Below are 17,956 nucleotides of genomic sequence, written 5' to 3' on the forward strand. Positions count from 1 at the left end.
GTTCAATACTCCTTACAAATTTTAAGGATATACTTCTTTTGTTTGCAGCAATTTCAGCTATGCTCTGGTATGACTCTTGTCCTCAGCCTCTCAGATATGCAATTCCTTGGCCTTTGCCCTGCTTGAACAAGTGTTATAAAATTCATTTAACATTGTTAAATGTGCAAAGAGCACCCCACTCTGCAAGTGAATCTTGTGTCCAAAGATACTCAGCTTTGTTTCAGTTTCCTTCCTGCTCTGCTGCCTACTCTAGGATGCATTTCACCCTTGGCCTGCCTTTCTGATTCACTTTACACCAGTCAAATGGCAAAACTGACCAATCCCCCTTCATTAGTGTTACACACATCCTATTTGCATGGTCCCAACTCAATCACTTGGTAGGAGTTATGACTCTGGGTAGAAGAACCATATTAAATAATTTCACTTCATTATACATCCCCTAAAACTGGTGAACTTAACTTGGACTTCTTGTTACCTAATTATGAGCAAAGAAATTTTTGTTGGTTAAAGCCAGTATTTGTGGTATTTCTGTTATAGAGACATTCCATAACTAAAATTACTATGATTAAAATTGCTGTAAATATTCACATATAAGTTTTTGTATAGATACATCTTTTTTTGCACAACTTATTGGCTTTTGAAGGAGCATGAGTGGTGCTGTGTATTAGGCATTGGGCTACCAACCACCAGTTGCTCATTGGCAAAAAGATGAAGCTGTCTACTCTCATAAAAATTTAGTCTTAGATGCAGAGGCATGCTGAGTTTAAATTAACTAGGTGGCAGTGAAATTTTAGGTTTTTATTGACTTTTTGGCCATTTGAATCCCTTTGCTGGAGAAGTGTCCATTCAAATCACTTGCCAATATTTAAATGGGTTGTCCACTGAATTATAAGAGTTCTTCATATGTTTTTGATTGAAGTTCCTTATCACATATATGATATGCACATATTTTCTCCTATGGTGTGGACTGTCTTTTCACATTGCTAATAATACCTACTAATTCAGTTTTTAAATTTGCATGTATTTTAAGTTATTTTATTCTTTGGGGAATAAAATATTTTAAAATCTTATTTTTTATTAATCATTTTATTAGGGGGTCTTACAAATCTTTTAACAATCCATCACTCACTTGTATTAAGCACACTTGTACATATGTTGCCATCAACATTTCCAAAATATTTTCTTTCTACTTGAGCCCTTGGTATCAGCTCCTTTTTCCCCTTCCTCCCTCACCTTCCGACCCCTGTGAATCCTTGATCAATGATGTATTATTGCTGTTATTATATAATTATTGTGATTATATTGTTATTTTGGGTCTTACACTGTCCATTGTCTCCCTTTACCCACATTTCTGTCATTCATCCCCCAGGGGGTGGGTGAGTTATATACCCAACCTTGTGATGGGTTCCCTTTCCTTCCACAACCCCCTCATCCCTCATGATATTGCTACTCCCACTACTGTTCCTGATGGCTTTATCTGTCCTGAATTCCATGTGTGGAGAGCTTTTATCTGTACCAATGTGTGTACTCTGGTCTAGCCGGATTTGTAAGGTAGAATTGGGTCATGGTAGTGGGGGGTCAGGAAGCATTCAGGAACTAAAGGAATAATGTGTTTTTCATCTGTGCTATACTGTACCCTGGTTGAATCATTCCTTCCTTGTAACTCTTTTGTGGGGGGATGTCCAATTGTCTACAGATGGGCTTTGATCTTCCCTAAGCCCCCCTCTTTCACATTGATGTACTGTATATAGTTGAGTATAAGCCGAGTTTTTAGCACATTTTAATACAGTTTTTGTGGTAACAGTAGGTTCTTTCGCTGATATTCTGGTTGGCTTATACTCGAGCATATACGGTAATTGCTTGTTTTGGCTCTTTTTATACCTGATCCCATCGTGGACATCTCATGATCACACAGGCTGGTGTGCTTCTTCCATGTGACCTTAGTTGCTTCCCTGAGAGATGGTTGCTTGTTATTGGGAGCTAATACAGATATCACATCACTCTATAGTTCAATCACATCAAGCAGTATTACATAATTGCTATCACAGTTTCAAAGTTTTCTCTTTCTTCTTGAACTCCCATGCTCCCCCGCCAAGAACCCTTATTCTATTTGTTGTCTATAGGTTCATCTATCCTGTGTTTCATATACTGAAAAACAGAAAAAGATATAACATTCAAGAGGGCTACCCCCAATGACAAAATACATCAAAGGTAAAACCAACTATGAAGAAAAAAATGTTGAAAACCAGATCAGGCCCAATATGTGTCAAAGGGGGTGGGGTGTCAACTGAAAAGATTTTAACTGTTCAAGTCAGGCTTATCATTTTGATTTTTTAAGCTCACCAAATGTACTATCTTGTAACCAGTTTATTCCCATCCCTCCATTATGGATAGAGGGAAATCACTGGAGACTTACTTCCCATATATATCTCACAAATGTATTTTGGGTTCCCACTGTCATCTATAGACTCTGCAAATCAGAATCTCACAATTTAGGCTCTGATACTATTTCCTTCTTGTGCTTTGGATTATATGATTTGCAATCTTTTGCTCACTGTCTTTGGGAGTGCTTCTTCCATGTGGACCTAATTGCCATCTGTTAGATGGATGCTTGTTTGGAAACAACAAAGACGCTATTTTATCTGATAGCTGGACAACATCTAATTCCTTCATCGCACTTTGCTATAGCACCAATAGCTTCTGTGTTCCTTTCCTGAAGGCAAGTGTCAAGCAGGGTTATAATGTAAGAACTAGCTGTTCTTAAATTGGAGCTAGGATTCAGTGAGAGCCCCAAACCCATTCCTGGATCTATATCTTTTTTTAACCTTCTTTTGGCTCTCTTTAGAGACCTTGTCAATTTATGGTAGAGAGTCTTAACAATCATCTCCCCAGCATAAAGACCTTCCACTAATGTTGTCATAGATTATGCCTGGTATGAATTGTAAAATACAGTTGAAAGAGGGATATTAGGCCAAAGCAGGCTAACTGCATATCACAGTACCGGAATTATTCACTTTGTACAGAATAAATCCTTTCGTGGCTAGAAACTATTTACACAAACAACGGGAGTTGGTTGTGAGGGGAACGTTACAGTATTAAGAGGTAACAAACCCCCACACCACCCCCTCCATAAAAACCCAGAGTTTCCCCCCAAAACTATGCATTTAAATTTTTTTTACAAAAAAAGAAAAGGGTAGTGGGGGAATAGGGCACCAACCCACCCAAGGGGAGGGTATTGTTTATATCTCCACAGGGAAAGAGGGACCAGACTTCACCCCAGTGCTCCAAGATGTGAATACAACAGGTCGGCATGGAGTAGGGAACCAGTGGAGAGGCCTGAGGGGCCGGCCCCAATCCCAACTACATGGACACCTCCTCCTCCCCGAGAAGAATTTATTTCAGTGGACAGCACTGAATCTGCAGCTCCAGGAGAGGGACATGTCTGATTAGAGCACACGGAAGCAAATGAAGGGGGAGGAAGAGAAAGTGGAGCACATCCTGGCCCACCAATCCTTGAGGATATTGCCACTCAGAGCAGCCAATCCACAAAGATGACCATATGACAGGCTCCACTATGAGACAGGACATCCCTCACTGACCCATAGCCCTACAGGAGACAACCCTGGAGACACAGTGTGGGAATTGCACCCGGTCTGATCCCACCACACCAAGGCAAAACACTAAGGGTGTGGAACAGAATAGCAAGGGGAACAGAGCAACGAAGTCCCCAGGGAATACCAAAAATAGACTTTGGGGCCACGGCTTGGCACCACATCAGAGTGGATCAGAAAACACTCCTAAAGGCCAACAAACAGTCCTTGAACTAACTAAAAGCTTTTCATTCTTGTTGTGGTTTTTTGTTGTTGTTGTCATTGGTTTGTTGTTGCTTTGTTTTATTTTGTTGATTGGTTTTCCTCTGTCTTGTTTTGTGCATGTTATTATCTCTGCAGGTCTGTTTAAATAAGATAGGCTGAACGAACAATCTGGAGGAAAAAACAACGGGACCAACAGTTCCGGAGGTACATGGGAGAGGGGCAGGTGGGGGGGGGGGGAAAGAAAGTGGTGTTAACAAACCCAGGGACAAGGGAACAACAAGTGATCCAAATTGGTGGTGAGGTGGGTGTAGGAAGCGTGGTAGGGCATGATCAAGGGAAATGTAAGCAAGAGGAATTACTGAAACCCAAATGAAGACTGAGCATGATAGTGGGACAAGAGGAAAGTAAAAGGAAATAAGAGGAAAGAGCTAGAAGGCAAAGAGTATTTATAGAGGTCTAAATAAATGCATTTGCATATGCAAATATATTTCTATATGAGGATATGGAAATAGATCTATGTGCATATATATATATGTTTAGTATTAAGGTAACAGATGGACATTGGGCCTTTACTCGTTCACTGCAAGAATACTTTGTTTTACTAACCTGGCTTTTCATGATGTTCACCTTCCCAACAGAATCACCGAAGACAAAGTGGGTGAATAAGCAAATGTGGTGAAGAAAGCTGGCTATCAAAAGATATAGAGTCCTGGGTCTTAAAGGCTTGAAGGTAAACAAGTGGCCATCTAGCTCAGAAGCAACAAAGCCCACATGGAAGAAGCACATCAGGCTGTGTGATCACGAAGCGCTGAAGAAATCAGTTCTCGGGCATCAAAGAACAAAAAATCATATCATTGTGAATGAGGGGGGGTGTGGAGTGGAGACCCAAAGCACAGATGTAGGTAATTGGACATCTCCTTGCAGAAGGGTCGAGGGGAGGAGACAAGCCAGTCAGGGTGCGATGTAGCAACGATAAAAAATACAACTTTCCTATAGATCCTAAATACTTCCTCCCACCCCACTATCATGATCCCAATTCTACCTTACAAAGCTGGCTAGACCAGAGGATGTACACTGCTACAGATATGAATGGGAAACACAGGGAATCCAGGGTGGATGATCCCTTCAGGACCAGTGATGATACCAGGAGGGTGGAGGGAGAGTTGGGTGGAAAGGGGAACCGATTACAAGGATCTACATATAACCTTCTTCCTGGGGGACGGACAACAGAAAAGTGGGTGAAGGGAGATGTCGGACAGGGCAAAATATAACGCAAAATAATTTATAAATTATCAAGGGTTCATAAGGGAGTTGGGAGTGGAGAGGGAACGGAAAAATGAGAAGTTGATGCCAGGGTCTTAGATGGAAAGCAGATGTTTTGGGAATGAGGAGGGCAATGAATGTACAAATGTGCTTTACTCAATTGATGTATGTATGGATTATGATAAGAGTTGTATTGTGGGGGGAGGTCATATGCTCACAGACATCCTCCCAGAGGGCGATCAATTGTCAGACTCTATGGCAGGCCCCACTCCCTGCTGTTAGACAATGGACGCCTGCAGTCATCTATTTGGTTCCAGTAGGTGGGGTTTATACCCTACTGATAATGGTTCCTATGGTCAAAGTTAAACTGCCATCCTAAACCCAGGATTTTCCCATCTTGTCACATGTATAACCCAAATCCCTCCCCTTCCTATTGCGTGTATATCCCTAGACCACTCCCTTCTCATTTACTGTATTACCCATAGGACAGCCCCTTCCAGTGACGTATGTCCTCACCTGTAATTAGGGGGCTTGCACGTCCCCAGAGAATATAAAAGGCCTGGGGTAGCATTAAATCTCTCTCTCTCCCTCCACGTGGACCATCATGCAGGGCTGAGATGAGCATGCTACCATGAGTCGCGTATGACTCCGTTTATTTCAATACTTCACTTCTATCTCTCATGCTCTCTATAACTTTATTATGATCTTTACTTATTATTGCTGTACAATTGCACCTACCAGATCCATAATGATGGCTTCCCCTGACAGTTGTATTTAAAAAAAATTTTTTACAAAACAATTTTATCACCTTCAAAGTACATTTGTCAAATCTGTGATTCCATTCTTGGAAACATGTTTCAAACTCATCTGTTTGGATGACTGACAGCACCTTCCTCGTTTTTTTCTTCACCTCTTCTATGTCATCAAATCTCTGTCCTTTTATGTTCCTCTTCATTTGTGGAAACAAAAAGAAGTCGCACAGAAGAGGTCAGGTGAGTAAGGTATGTGCGGCAAGAGATGTGTGCTGTTTTTTGCCCAAAATGGAGCACTGAGGTGGCTTCACGAGCAGGTGCATTGTTGTGGTGGTAAAAAGAGTCCCCATCGGCCACAAATCAGGTCTTTTTTGTTGCACACAGTTATGCTATCTTTTCACAACCTCTAAATGGAAAATTTTACTAACAGTCTGACCTGGTGGAAGCAACTCCAAATGTACAAGTCAACATTTTCATCTATTTGGAAAGCTGAAGGATGTCCAGAATGAGGTTTGTTATCAGTTAACATTTCACCCTTTTTGAAACGAGAAAACCACTTGTACATTTGAGTTTTTCCCATAGTGCTATTTGTAAGCTGTGTTCAACATTACAACAGTTTCTGTGGGGTTTTTCCCAAGCAGGAAACAAAATGTCACAGCCACATACATGCGGTATGTGGCGTTTACAAAAAAATTCTCTGTGACCAGAGAGAAGCTTCCCAGGCAACATCACTGGGTGCACTAACATAGAGCAAGTTGTTCCATGCTCGCCTAATGGGAAAATGTGTACTATGAAAGCTACATCCAGTGGAGATTTTCTGTTTTTTTTGGGGGGGTATCCCCTTGTATTTACTAACAATGCCAGTCACAGGTTTGCCATAATAATATACATCTTGTTCCAGCATATGGGGGATTGATATAGTAAGTCAATGATTGTCCGCCTACTGACAGTTCAATACTCGTGGTTTCTGCTTCTTCACACACCATGAATTTTCCGTCTTAAGTCTTTAGGTTACAGGTGTGTTTGAGGTACAGTCCAGTTCCCCTAGTGGCGTTTCAGCATCAGCTCTCTCAGGTATGGTCTTTGGAGCATGTTGTGTGCCCTGAAAATCCAGGATTCAATGCCCCAGTGTACTATGGCACTTGGCTTGGACCCCTAAGGTGTGTCCAGAAGCTCAGGCCAATTTGGCTTTTTGGGTGCATGTTACCAGGAATCGTCTCCCTTTAGGATCCTTAAAAGCGTTTTTAGTCATTTTGCCTTCCCACTTGGGGGTGAGTCCTTCCCCCTTTTCTACCATCAGACATGCACTTGTGTTTTCTGGATGTTCTTTTCCACAGAGCTTTCTGTTACCTTCTTTAGGTCTCTACTCAGTCATATCTTTCAATGGTGACGTCCTTTACCACACTATTTAAAATAGCAAGGCTTCAAGTCAACACTCACGACTCCATCTTGTTGATCTTTCTCCACAGTACCCACCCTCACCATCACATAACACATTTATTCGCTTATCTTTTACTGTTCTTCTCTCCCTATTAGAATGTGAACTCAATGAGGAGAGATTCTTATAAAATCTATTTTGTGTACTATTAATTCTCTAGCAACTAAAAAGGTCTTCAATAAATTAATGACTGAATGAACTAATTAAATGGATATTGACTGAGGTGTTTGGGTGCTCATAATCCTATTGACTATAAAACTATTAGAACATAGGCTTTCCAAAGTACAACTTAAGAAGTTTTAGTTCTTACATTTCTCTATGACATTTCTGATAGTCTTCTGAAGAGGCTCCTAGGAAACAAAAATATCAAACAATCTATTAGAAATTGTTGAAGATAGGTTAGAAGCTACTATTATTTTAGGTAAAAAGAAATATTTCACTTAACATACATGGTGATAGTTGCAGCTTACTTTGTCTTATTCATTTATTGTGTGACATGTAAATTAGAATTATTTTCAAAGAAAACCAAAATTTTTGCAAAACTTAATGTGATATAAGAATTTGTCACTTCATATTTGGATAGTTGTTTGTAATTTTCAAAGTATTTTACATTTATCGAATCAGTTGATCCTTACAGCAATCCTGTCAGGCAAATAGACCAATTTGTTATCTTAATTTTCCATTAAAGAAAAAAATAATTGGTCAAATTATAAATTTAATATTTGGATAACTGAAGCTTAGGCCAAGATTTATGGTTTCTAATTCAGAATTAATACCAACTCTGTAGATATGCTTATCAGTATATTGATTAATTAAGGGATTATCTGCCAGTCAGCATTTAACTGTCTCAGCTATCAGATATGCAAAGAATACAAGAACAGTGAGCACAGTCTTTTCAAGAAGTTAAAACCCTAACAGCTGGAACAGTTTTTGTTATTGTCATTAGGGGTCAAGTTGGTTCCAACCCATAGCAACTCTATGCACAACAGAATGAAACACTGCATGGTCCTGAACCATCCTCACAATTGCTCCTATGCCTAAGCCCAATGTTCTACTTTAGAATACAAAATGTCAACATTAGGGACAGTAGAGTGAACAGTGCCGCCCAATCATTATAATGAGTTTCCTTGAAAAGACCCTGAAAGTGTAAAGGGCTAGAGCAGACATTATATAATCATCTACTCCTTAAAAATAGCCCCCTGATTTTCTTCTTATCATCCAGGCAAGGCATATGAGTGGACTCACTGTAGTATGAGTTCAGTATCTTAGTGGTTTAAGTAACTATTCAGGGATAGGCACAAGAACTAATTCCAGCCAATATGCATGACCTAGAACTTCTGGGCAAATAGTTGTAAAAAGAAAACTCCTTTTTCATTGGCTTGTCAACCCACCAAGAGGAGTCTTGAACTGAGAAATACAGAGGGAATTACAGAGGAAATTGTATTCTCTTGATGTCATTTGAGACTCTGGATCAAGTTGTGTCTAAATCTAATTTTGTGCCAGACTTTTCAGATACATCTGGTTATAAACTGCCTTTTTAACTTAATATAGTTTGGTTAGGTTTTCCATCATTTGCATGGACAAAGAACCTCACAAAACAATTGCTAAAGAGACAAGCTGCTTCTTTGGACCTTTATTTCAGTAAACTAAACATAATAGTTTATTTGGGGGCTGATACGCCCTTGGCTTAATGTGACAGGTAGTGGTAAATTGAGTGACAATATCCAAACATCCTACCACACCCCCAGTTTTTCATTTCTCCTTGTCTTTAACCGCTATAGAAACTAAAAATGCAAAATACTTGGTTCCCTGGCCTCCTTGGCAGTAGGTGAATATATGACCCAGTTTTTTTGGTAACTAGATCTAAATAGAAGTCTGTTGGGGAATTTCTGGGAAGGCTTTTGAAGTGCCCACTTTGCAGTTCACAGCTCAATTCTTAGCCAACTGCACCATCAAGACTTCTTTCTAACCCACAGGGAAACATAAATATACATATATCCATCCTGATATAAATAACCAAATAAATAGGGAGAAAAGACAGCTCTTGTTTTATAGAAGTCTAATGAACACATGCAGAAGGAAGGATCATGATCCCAATTCTACCTTACAAACCTGGCTAGACCAGAGGACGTACACTGGTACAGATAGGAACTAGAAACTCAGGGAATCCAGGACAGATGACCCCTTCAGGACCAGTGGTGAGAGTGGCGATACCAGGAGGGTGGAGGGAAGGTGGGGTAGAAAGGGGGAACCAATTGCAAGGATCTACATATTACCTCCTCCCTGGGGCATGGACAACAGAAAAGTGGGTGAAGGGAGACGTCGGACAGTGTAATATATGACAAAATAATAATTTATAGTGGGTGAAGGGTTTTTATAATTTATAAATTATCAAGGGTTTATGAGGGACGGTAGGGGGAGTAGAGAGGGAGGGGAGAATATGAGGAGCTGATATCAAGGGCTCAAGTAGAAAACAAATGTTTTGAGAATGGTGATGGCAACAAATGTGCTTGATACAATGGATGGATGTACAGATTGGGATAAGAGCTGTACGAGCCCCCGATAAAATGATTTAAGAAAAAAAAATCACCATTAGACAAATACCATAGTTATAACTGTGGCAGGCAAAACCTTCTGAGGGCTTCAAAAATTAGTGAACACAAGTCTGAGGAAAAAGGAACTTGCAATCTAAAGGTACTATTCCTTAAAGATTTAATAGTTACAAACAGAAAATAGTAACATTTCCATGGAGAATTCAGCAGGCATCTGTGATGATGATTTCTTTTTTAGGAATATACTCTTCTCAAAGTAGTTGGAGCATGAAGACATACCAAGTATGCAACTCTTCCAAGAGACTGCTGCACTCCATTCATCTCCGCCCCCACGCCTTCCTTGAGTATATTCTCTGATTTGCTGCAATGTCCCACAGAAACTTACAAAATTTGAGGAAATAATTTCACATGATGGTGGGTGCTATTCAAACCAAAAGCCAAGGGTCAGGCAAAGGCATACCAAATGCAGGGTCCAGAGGCAGAAGTTAAAAATGTCCAAAAGCCACAGAGGGCCTTCTTGCTTCTACCAAAGCTCAGTCAGGAAACACAAAGGTCTGGCTTTCCAAGTGAAGCAATGAATGAGTGTGGAACTGTATGGCAGTACCATTATATATCCAAGGAAAACAAAGTGTGCCCTGGTTCCTCCCTAGTTCTAAGATGGAATCTTAAAGAGGTCCTCAAGGAAACAGTGTAGCTGGACTCACACTTTCCACTAATGACAGGTCTTTATCTCATCCTGTCCTGTTCCTTAGTAGAGAATGTCTTTCAAAATGGGACATAGCAACAGGAGTATAAAGTCTAGAATTATAATATAGCACATAAGGAATTATAGCTAAAAGGGCTGTATTAATTGACTGTAACTCAGAACCCCCTCAACCAGGCATTGAAATTTAACACCACTAGTAGGAAGACACTGACATCAGGAACTCCTTAGTGCAATACACTGAAAATGATACAGCCTAATTTCTTCAGTACTCTTACCATAACCTATTACAGTCATGAGAAAATATCAGACAAGCTCAATTTGAGGGATATGCAAAATAAGTCACTAGAATCAACATTATAAAAGACAATGAAATACTACTGAATTGTTACAGAAAACAGTTTTATTCTGATACCAATTTTCTGACCAATGTACTATTGATTATGTAAGATGTTAACATTATGGAAGCCTAAGTGAGATGCAATTCTTCTTTATGCATAAAACGAACAGTTTTTTTTACCTATTATTGTTGTTAGATATTACATGTAAATAAAGCAATTCTAATTGATAAACTTATCTTAGAAATCATACATGGGGGAAAAAACGTTGGTTTTTCAACCTAGATACAGGGTTATTTATTCCAATATAGATGAGAGCATGCTACCCCCTCGCGGCATAAGAAAAGAGAATGTGAATACTCACCTAAAATGGCAGAGAGGTTTGAAAACTGTGGTACCTTCTCTATTGCTACTGCTTTACTGCTGTCCAGAAGAGTGGAATTCCTGCATTGCATATCCTCTTCTGATCTGACATATTTCCAATCTAAACAAAAAGCAGGTGGAAATGGCATAAAACTTTGAGCAATAGCACCTAAATGACAGGTTGTACATTTTTCTCCCCTCTTCTCATTCATTGCCATCTTGTCGATTCAAGTGACTTGAAGAGTCATGATGTGACTCCTAGTGACCCTATAGTACAGGATAAAACAGCCCAGGGCTGTGTATATTTTCAGGAGTGGAAAGTCTCATCTTTCTCCCTCAGAGCAGCTGTAGGTCTGAACCATCAACTTTCCAGTAACACAGCAGCTGTGGGTCTGAACCATCAACTTTCCAGTAAGCAGCTTACATATAGCCCACTCTACTACCAGAGCTCCTTTTTCCTCCATTAGGGCTATAAATATGGCAATCAAAGAAGTTTTAGGGCTAAACAGAGGGGGAAAGAAACAAATCTTGACAGTAACAGGATAGTAAATGTGAGATAGTACACTCTGGCCTGTTTAGGTTCTGTGATCCTGCCTTCTTAGATAGATTTTCCCCACGCCCCACCCCAATGACATAGATCATGATCTAAAGGGCAGGCAACATATATGGGAGCTAGCTTTTAGATTTATCTTACTCCTATGTCCCATTGACACAGTGGCTGCAATTAATAGGTCAAATCTCAAAAACAATTGTGAAGATGGTGTAAGACCGGGCAGTGTTTTGTTCTGTTGTACACATAGAGGCTATGAGTCTAATCTGATTTGAGGGCACCTAACAACGGCATGTCCTATTAAATATCATATCACCAAAGAGCAACTTATTTACTGATATCAGTTTTAAGCTTCCTATTGACTTCACACTATAAAAGAATGAAGCTATTGCTTCTTGAGCATAGCTTCAAGATGTGAGAGGAACAATCTTACATCTCCCACTTTTCACACTCCTCTTATGGCCCCCATATTGATATATCATATATTTAGTTAGAATATTATTCAATGTAGACATTATGACAAAATGCTAAAAAATGTTATTTACTCTTAGAATACACCACTCACCTCTGTTACTTAAGGCAGTCTTTGTGTGTTTAGCTTTTTATGCATTTCTAGTTATAAATCCATTGTTTAGTCCAGTGTTCTGAAGTTTCATAATACTATATACTTTTAAAAATCTACTGTGCAAAGCACACAGTGGTTCCTTAAATCTAAAAATGTAGGTTCTTTAGCTTTGCTAAGTATCTTCGCTATTGATAATATAAATTTATCCTGTGTTTTTCATTGTTTCTGGAACTCTATTATTTGATGTTGGATTTTCTACAATGCTCTTCATGTCACGTTTTATGTTTTTCCTGAAATTTCCTATTTTACTTCCTTTTTAAAAACCTTCCTCCCTGCCCATGGGAAATCTCAACCTTATCTTCTAGCCCTTCTACTGAATTGTTCATTTTGCTATTGCATTTCATTGCGCGCTGAATGATCCTTTTAATAGCATTCTGTTCCTATTGTCTGTCAGTTTGTCAAACCATGGTGGCTTTCATGTCGCTATGATGCTAGTTATGATAACTAGCAAGACTAGTTATCACGTCTTTAGCCATTTGTGCTGTTCAGGATTCCTTGGATACAAGTAGAGGGTCAGTAAAAATAAGGGAAATCCTCAAGGCGGACTGATATAAAAGCCACAATAATACAAAAAGATCATGAAGATTGTGCAGGACCAGGCAATGTTTCCTACTGGTATATACAATGTTCCTATGAGTTGGACTTAACTCAACAGCTATTAATAACAAACTTATTTAATGGATACAGCACATGTTATTTCAATGAAATAAAAAAAAAACTATCTTCCTTTCCACATGTTGCTTCTATTTCTGATTGGTTTCGTTCCCTTTTTTGCTGTGATATGTTTTTTTTAATTAGATGTATTCCTCAGAAGTATGATGATCCTTCTGATAATTAAGATCTGGGCCCTAAAAAATGAAGTGGAATCACTGTGGCCTCGGTGGGACTTGCTGTGTAGTTGGGCTTCCTGTACTGTTCTGAGTACTGTTACTGATGGATTCGTGAGGTCAATATCTTTAGGTGTTCTTGAAGTGTTGCTCAAATTCCTCAGAAAAGAATCTTCCATGCGTTTGCCTGGACAATTTGTTTAGTTGCTAGTATTCTTTAAGCTGAACAGACAAATGGGCTGTTGGGTGGGGTGGGATAGACATAGGTTGAGTAGGTCCCAAACTGTAGGATTCCCATGTCTTCTGTATTCAGTATAGTATCAACAACAGTAAACTATGCTGTACAATAAATAACCTCAACATTGCAGTGGCATAAAATGACAGGCATTTAATTCTTATTCCTATGTCCCTTGGTTGGCTTGGGTAGCTCTGGCTTAGGTTCCAAGTCTGCAGATTTGTTGGGGCAGCTCTGCAGTATGCAGCTTGGCTGTGATCGCTCTGTACTCTAGGTTTCAGTGTGGGTGAACCTCACAGGTGAAACATATCTTCTCACATTAATGGGAAAGTGCAAGAGAATAAGCAAACCACTTAAGCACTTTTCAAAGCTTTGCTTATTTTATCCACTAATATCCTACTGTCCAAAGCATGTCACTTGACAAAATCCATAAGCCAAAGAATAAGAAAGTACTCGGTACCAATTTTGATGCTACAAGGGTAAGGACGGACACACACACATACAGAGATCATTGGCATTAACATTTCAAAATACCACGATTGCTATGAACAGTGACCCCTGGTGGTATAGTGGGTTAAGCACTGGACTGCTACACTGCCACCCAGGAGAAAATTAGGTTCCGTGCTCCTGTAAAGATTGAGTCTCAGAAGTCCTACAGAGCAGTTCTGCTCGACCCAATCGGGTAGTTATGAGTTGGAATTGGCCCAATGGTAGGTTTTCTTTTGTTTTGTTTTTGTCTGTAGTGTCCTTCAGTCCAGAGTCCATCTGTTTCAACACACCCCAAAGAATAAACTTCCAGGCCCGTACTGAATAGGACAAGAGGAAATGCTACATCCTTCATATTTCAGGAAAGTATTTTTAAAATCATTTTGGGGGGGACTCTTACAGCTCTTATAACATTCCATACATCAACTTAAAAAAAAATTTTTCCCCTCCCGCCTCTGGACCATACATCAATTTTATCAAGCATATTTTGTCCCTATGTTGCCATAAGCATTTTCTAAACATTTACTTTCTATTTGAGCCTTTAGTATCAGCTCCTCTTTTTCCCCCTCCCTCCCAGACAAGTGTTTGTACAGGTACTTTCTGCAGTCAGATTATGAGTTTTTCTTGAATACCACAGTGCAAATTGCTTTAATCCTGAGGTACTTTCATTACTGATTCAAGACTGATTCTTCTCAGGTCTCCTACTTTACAAACTTTATGCTTTCTTTTTTCTCTTTGTCCTTGTGGGTATATGTCTTTCTAAAAACAAAAAAACAAAACTATTTTCTGCCATTGCTTAAAGTAGTGGAAGACAACCATGTATGTACTCAATCAGCCACCACAAACGGTCTTATTAATGTGTTACAGCTCACTGCCGTTGAGTCAGTTTTGACTCATAGAGACCATATAGGACAAAGAAGAACCAGCCCTGAGGGTTTCCATGACGGTAAATCTGTACTGAATAGACAGGCTCATCTTTCTCCCTTGGAGCAGCTGGTGACTTCAAAACGTTGAGTTTGTGGTTACAAGCCCAACTCATAACCCAACAATTAATTTGTAGAGTTAATTCAAGCATGGAAATGGTTTAGTTAATGTTTAAGCTATTTGCTGAAATAGAGAAGTATAGGGAATGAAATATAGCTCATAATTCAAGAAAACATGTATACCTTCATAATATACAATACTGTTTTCAAACTGGATTTGCATTATATGTAAATGCTAATAACTTTTCTTCATTCTTCCCTAAAATTTTTTCTCTGAAGTCCCTATGTGATAGAATGTAAAACAGAATTATCAGCAGTAAGGGTAGAGTAGAAGAAAATGCTGTTTTCTCAACAGGAACACATTCATTGAAGAATCTGAAGACAAAGTTGCAATTTCTGTACTGAAGTCATTCAGGGGTTGTCTTTATTTTCTCACCTAAATAATCTGGCCCTCTGAACAGTTCAGGTGATGGAAAGCTACTGAAACTCTCTTCAAAACTACTGTGTTCTGTGTCGGAGTCTGTGATTGAATAGCTCAGAAGAGAACTGGAAGCACCGTGCTGCAAACTTAAACCTGTGAAATCAACAGACGCACAAAAAGGGTCAGATATTTCACTTAAAAATACTCTTAACTCCCAATAACTAAAATTTTGAAAAATGTACATACACTTATATACTACAATTGCAAATTTTGTTTCCAGATACAACTGAAAGGGTATATTGGTTGGGGCAACTCTCTGCAGTATGCAGCTTGGCTGGGATTTGCTATGCACTGTAGGTTGCAAACTGAGACAAAATAGCAAAGACAGTATTTTATCAATATAAAAGTTATTTTCTATAATTAACTCTAAAGTGGTTTACAGTGAAAGCTGGACACGGAATAAGGAAGACTGGAGAAGAATCGGTGCATTTGAACTGTGGTGTTGGAGAATACTGAAAGTACTATATATTGCCAAAAGGGCAAATCAGTCTGTCTTGGAAGAAGTATGGCCACAGTGCTCCAGAGGCAAGGACGGTGAGACTTCACCTTGCACAATTTGAACATGTTGTCAGGAGAGACAGTCCCTGGAGGAGGACATCAAGTTAAGAAGAGGGCAGTGAAAAGAGGAAGGCCCTCGAAGGGGCAGATTGACACAATGGCTGCAATCGTGGGCTCAATATAGGAACAACTATGAACATGCTGCAGGGCTGGACACAGCGTTCCCTTATACTGTGCACAGGGTCGCTATGGGTTGGAAATAACTCGATGGCACCGAACCACATGAGTCAGAACCAACCAGATTGCACCTAACAATTCTCTCTTGATCTGTCTTAGTTATATTGTACTTCATCAAAGTAATATAATTAAAATACCTTCCCATTTTTCGATTTTAAAGTTTTATCCTTACAATGTTGTATTACTTCTCCATTTTGGTTCAGTTTTGATTCTTGAGTCAAAAATGCATGTCTAGTGTATAAGTAACACATTCATTATAAACTGGCTGAGGAGAGCAAAGGATTATTCCATTAGAAAAATAGTGAGCCTAATAATAGACAAATAGACCAAAGGACTGAATAGAAAGCCCAGAAATAGACCTGTATATAGGAAGGAGATTTTTAAAGTGTAAAAAATATGATTAAAATATAATGAATTTTTTTCTAGAATATTTTTGAAGTTTCCTTGTATCTGATCAACTCATTTTTTATTAAGATGTAAAGTCAATACAATGGAGAAAGAATGGTCTTTTCAACAGCATGTACTAGAATAATTCATTGGGTATTTATATGCCAAAATTAAGAATTTGCAGTCATACCTACATTGTATCATATACAAAAATTAACAGTATAAGAGGTTTAAACCTCAATGGAAATCCTAACACTATAAAGTGTTTGGAAGAAAGTACAGGAAAAAAAATCTTTGTCACTGCATTAGGCAGATTTATTTGATATGACATGAAGTATGATTTGTAAAATAACAATGATAAATCTAATTTCATCAAAATGAGAAGCTTTTCTTTAAAAGTGACTTTAAGAGAATAAGTAGACACACCAAAGACAGGAAAAACCATGAAAAATCACATATTTTATATATACAAGGGGGTACATCCCCCAAAACGTTTTTTTTCCAAAGCTATGTATTTATTTTACTTTTTTTTTAAAACACAGCAACCTTATCACCTACTCTCAATTACACTTAATATCTTGGTCAAATCTGTGATTCCATTTTTGGTAACATTTTTCAAACTCATCCTTTGGATGGCTGACAGCACCTGCCTCGTTTTATTCTTCACCTCTTCTATGTTGTCAAATCGCTGTCCTTTCATGTCCCTCTGTATTCCAGGAAACAAAAGGAAGCCGCATGAAGTGAGGTCAGGTGAGTAACGTGTGTGGGGAATGAGGGGCACACTCTTTTTGCCAAAAACTGGAACACTGAGATGGCTGCGTGAGCAGGAGCATTTTGTTGTGGAGGCAAAACCAGTTCACTGTCTGCCACAAATCAGACCTTTTTGTCGTACACTGTTATGCAATCTTTTCCACTCCTTTAAATAGAAAGTTTGACTAACAGTATGACCTGGTGGAACCAAATCCAAATGTACTATGAGTTGACATTTTTGTCCATTCAGGAAGTTGACAGATGTCCAGAATGAGGTTTGCCATCAATTGACATTTCACCTTTTTTGAAATGAGAAAATCACTCAGACACTTGAGTTTTTCCCTTGTAATCTGTGCTCAATATCACAATACTTTCTGTGGAAATTTTCTTGAGCAGGAAACAAAATTTCACTGTTGCATCCTGTTTTTTAAATCGGCCATCACATAAAGGATGTGACTAAAACTGCTTTTACAAAAAAAATTCATTGTAACCAGAGAGAACCTTCCCAGGCAACACCGCTAACTAAGAGGGAGTCAGTCACCCAGCAGAGTTTTCGGGGTCTTTTTTAAGTACCCCCTCATATATCTTACAATGAAAAATTTGAAGGTTCAAATATTGTATTTTGGCTAGGCAGGGCTATGCATCTTTGGCATGGTGCAGAAGAGACTGGGGC

General features: G+C 39.0%; 1 protein-coding gene across 1 annotated transcript in view; it reads right to left on the bottom strand.

Annotated features, from left to right (window-relative positions):
- The window catches only part of MEIKIN (meiotic kinetochore factor), an 89,502-nt gene that overhangs the window by 63,928 nt on the left and 7,618 nt on the right, over positions 1–17,956 (bottom strand). Inside the window, exons 4-6 of the mRNA XM_075542681.1 lie at positions 15,367–15,504; positions 11,226–11,345; positions 7,579–7,618 (exon numbers count right to left, since the gene is read on the bottom strand). Coding sequence (XP_075398796.1) covers positions 7,579–7,618; positions 11,226–11,345; positions 15,367–15,504 — 298 coding nt within the window. The remainder of the gene's footprint in view (positions 1–7,578; positions 7,619–11,225; positions 11,346–15,366; positions 15,505–17,956) is intronic.

The sequence above is a fragment of the Tenrec ecaudatus genome, chromosome 2 (genome assembly GCF_050624435.1).
Source record: "Tenrec ecaudatus isolate mTenEca1 chromosome 2, mTenEca1.hap1, whole genome shotgun sequence".
NCBI lineage: Eukaryota > Metazoa > Chordata > Mammalia > Afrosoricida > Tenrecidae > Tenrec > Tenrec ecaudatus.